Here is a 1,275-nt window from a genome sequence, read left to right as displayed (position 1 = left end):
AAAAAAAAAAAAAAAAAAAAAAGGTGGGGGAGGGAGAGAAGCAGAAAAGCAAATAGCAAATAAAGCCGAGAAGGACAGGAAATGCATTCGCCATAATCTCATAACTCTGGAGACTGAGGCAGGAGTATTACAGCGAGTTTGAGGCCAGCTAAGGCTACACAATCAGTTCAAGGCCAGCCTGTAGCACATAGCCAGGCCCTGTGTCAAGAAGCCAAGAAGAAAAAAATATATATGTTTGTCAGTTGTTTTTGGAAGGAGGTATTCGGCTATGAACTGTGCAGTGTCTGGTGTTTTAGGGTGACCAGGAAAGGCCCCATAGATCTCTATGCGGGGCAGGAGGGAACAGCCTGGTGGTGTCAGCGTGCAGGCCCTGCCCACTCACCTATGTGTGGCGGCATTACAGCCACGTACTTCAGGCCTGACTCCTGCAGCACCTTGTGCATCCGGATGTGGTCGTCCGTCACATCCTGCAGACGTGGGGGCACCTTGGCTGGGTCCCAGAGCAGGAAGGCTGGAAGGGGGACACAGGGCAGGGTCAGCCTGGACTGTGTTGTTTCGATGCCAGGATGAACTTCTGCACCATGACCTTCTGCAGTGGGGGCAACCTCAGCCACAGCTCTCACATGGACACTAAAAGCAGGCAGCAGATCACAGCGACTTCCTCTTTCTCTCTTTGTCTCTCCAGCACTAGTGATTGAATCCAACGCCTTCACATCGGGACACATCCCCACCCCACCCCTCTGAGACATGATCTCCTCCAAACTGCCCATCTACACATTCAAATTTACAATCTGCCTGCCTCAGTCTTGCAGAGTGCTGGGATGACAGGTGGCAGCCTGTTTGCAGTGACTCCACGCCAACCTTCTTCTCACCCCATGTAGTGCTGTGCACTGTGGCCTCTTGCTCCTCCCTGGTCCCCTTGCCCCATCCCTGACAGCCACAGGGAGACCATGACACCTCAATCAGGTCCTGGCCTCAGTTCCCCATCTTGCTCAAGGCGAAAGCCATATCCTCAGGGTGGCTACCCTGCAAGGCCCCAGCTGCTTGGTCTTGCCAGCTCACGGACAGTGCCACTCAGCACCCTCCGCTCCCCGCCTCTGCAAATGCGGACCCCGGGTCCAACACATGGCTCTTTTTGTTTCTTGCAGTTGGATCAGGGGTCACACAGTACAGCTTTCCCCCAAGGCCTTCTTTAAAATTGCAGCACCACACATCAGTACAATCCCCTGCCCTGCTTGCCTTCTCTTTCACTGCCTATCCCTACTTTTTCTTCCT

The 1,275-nt window shown here is 53.5% G+C and overlaps 1 protein-coding gene across 2 annotated transcripts in view; it reads right to left on the bottom strand.

Moving 5' to 3' along the window:
* Nucleotides 1-1,275, bottom strand: part of Blvrb (biliverdin reductase B) — a 23,348-nt gene that overhangs the window by 8,855 nt on the left and 13,218 nt on the right. For both annotated transcript variants that reach the window (XM_023708294.1, XM_004647986.3), the window contains exon 4: nucleotides 383-511. In XM_023708294.1, coding sequence (XP_023564062.1) covers nucleotides 383-511 — 129 coding nt within the window. The remainder of the gene's footprint in view (nucleotides 1-382; nucleotides 512-1,275) is intronic.

Source organism: Octodon degus, unplaced genomic scaffold (assembly GCF_000260255.1).
Source record: "Octodon degus isolate 3935 unplaced genomic scaffold, OctDeg1.0 scaffold00344, whole genome shotgun sequence".
In the NCBI taxonomy this organism is placed as follows: Eukaryota; Metazoa; Chordata; class Mammalia; order Rodentia; family Octodontidae; genus Octodon; species Octodon degus.
Note: the sequence above shows the minus strand (reverse complement) of the source record. Positions and strands in the feature narration are given on the sequence as shown.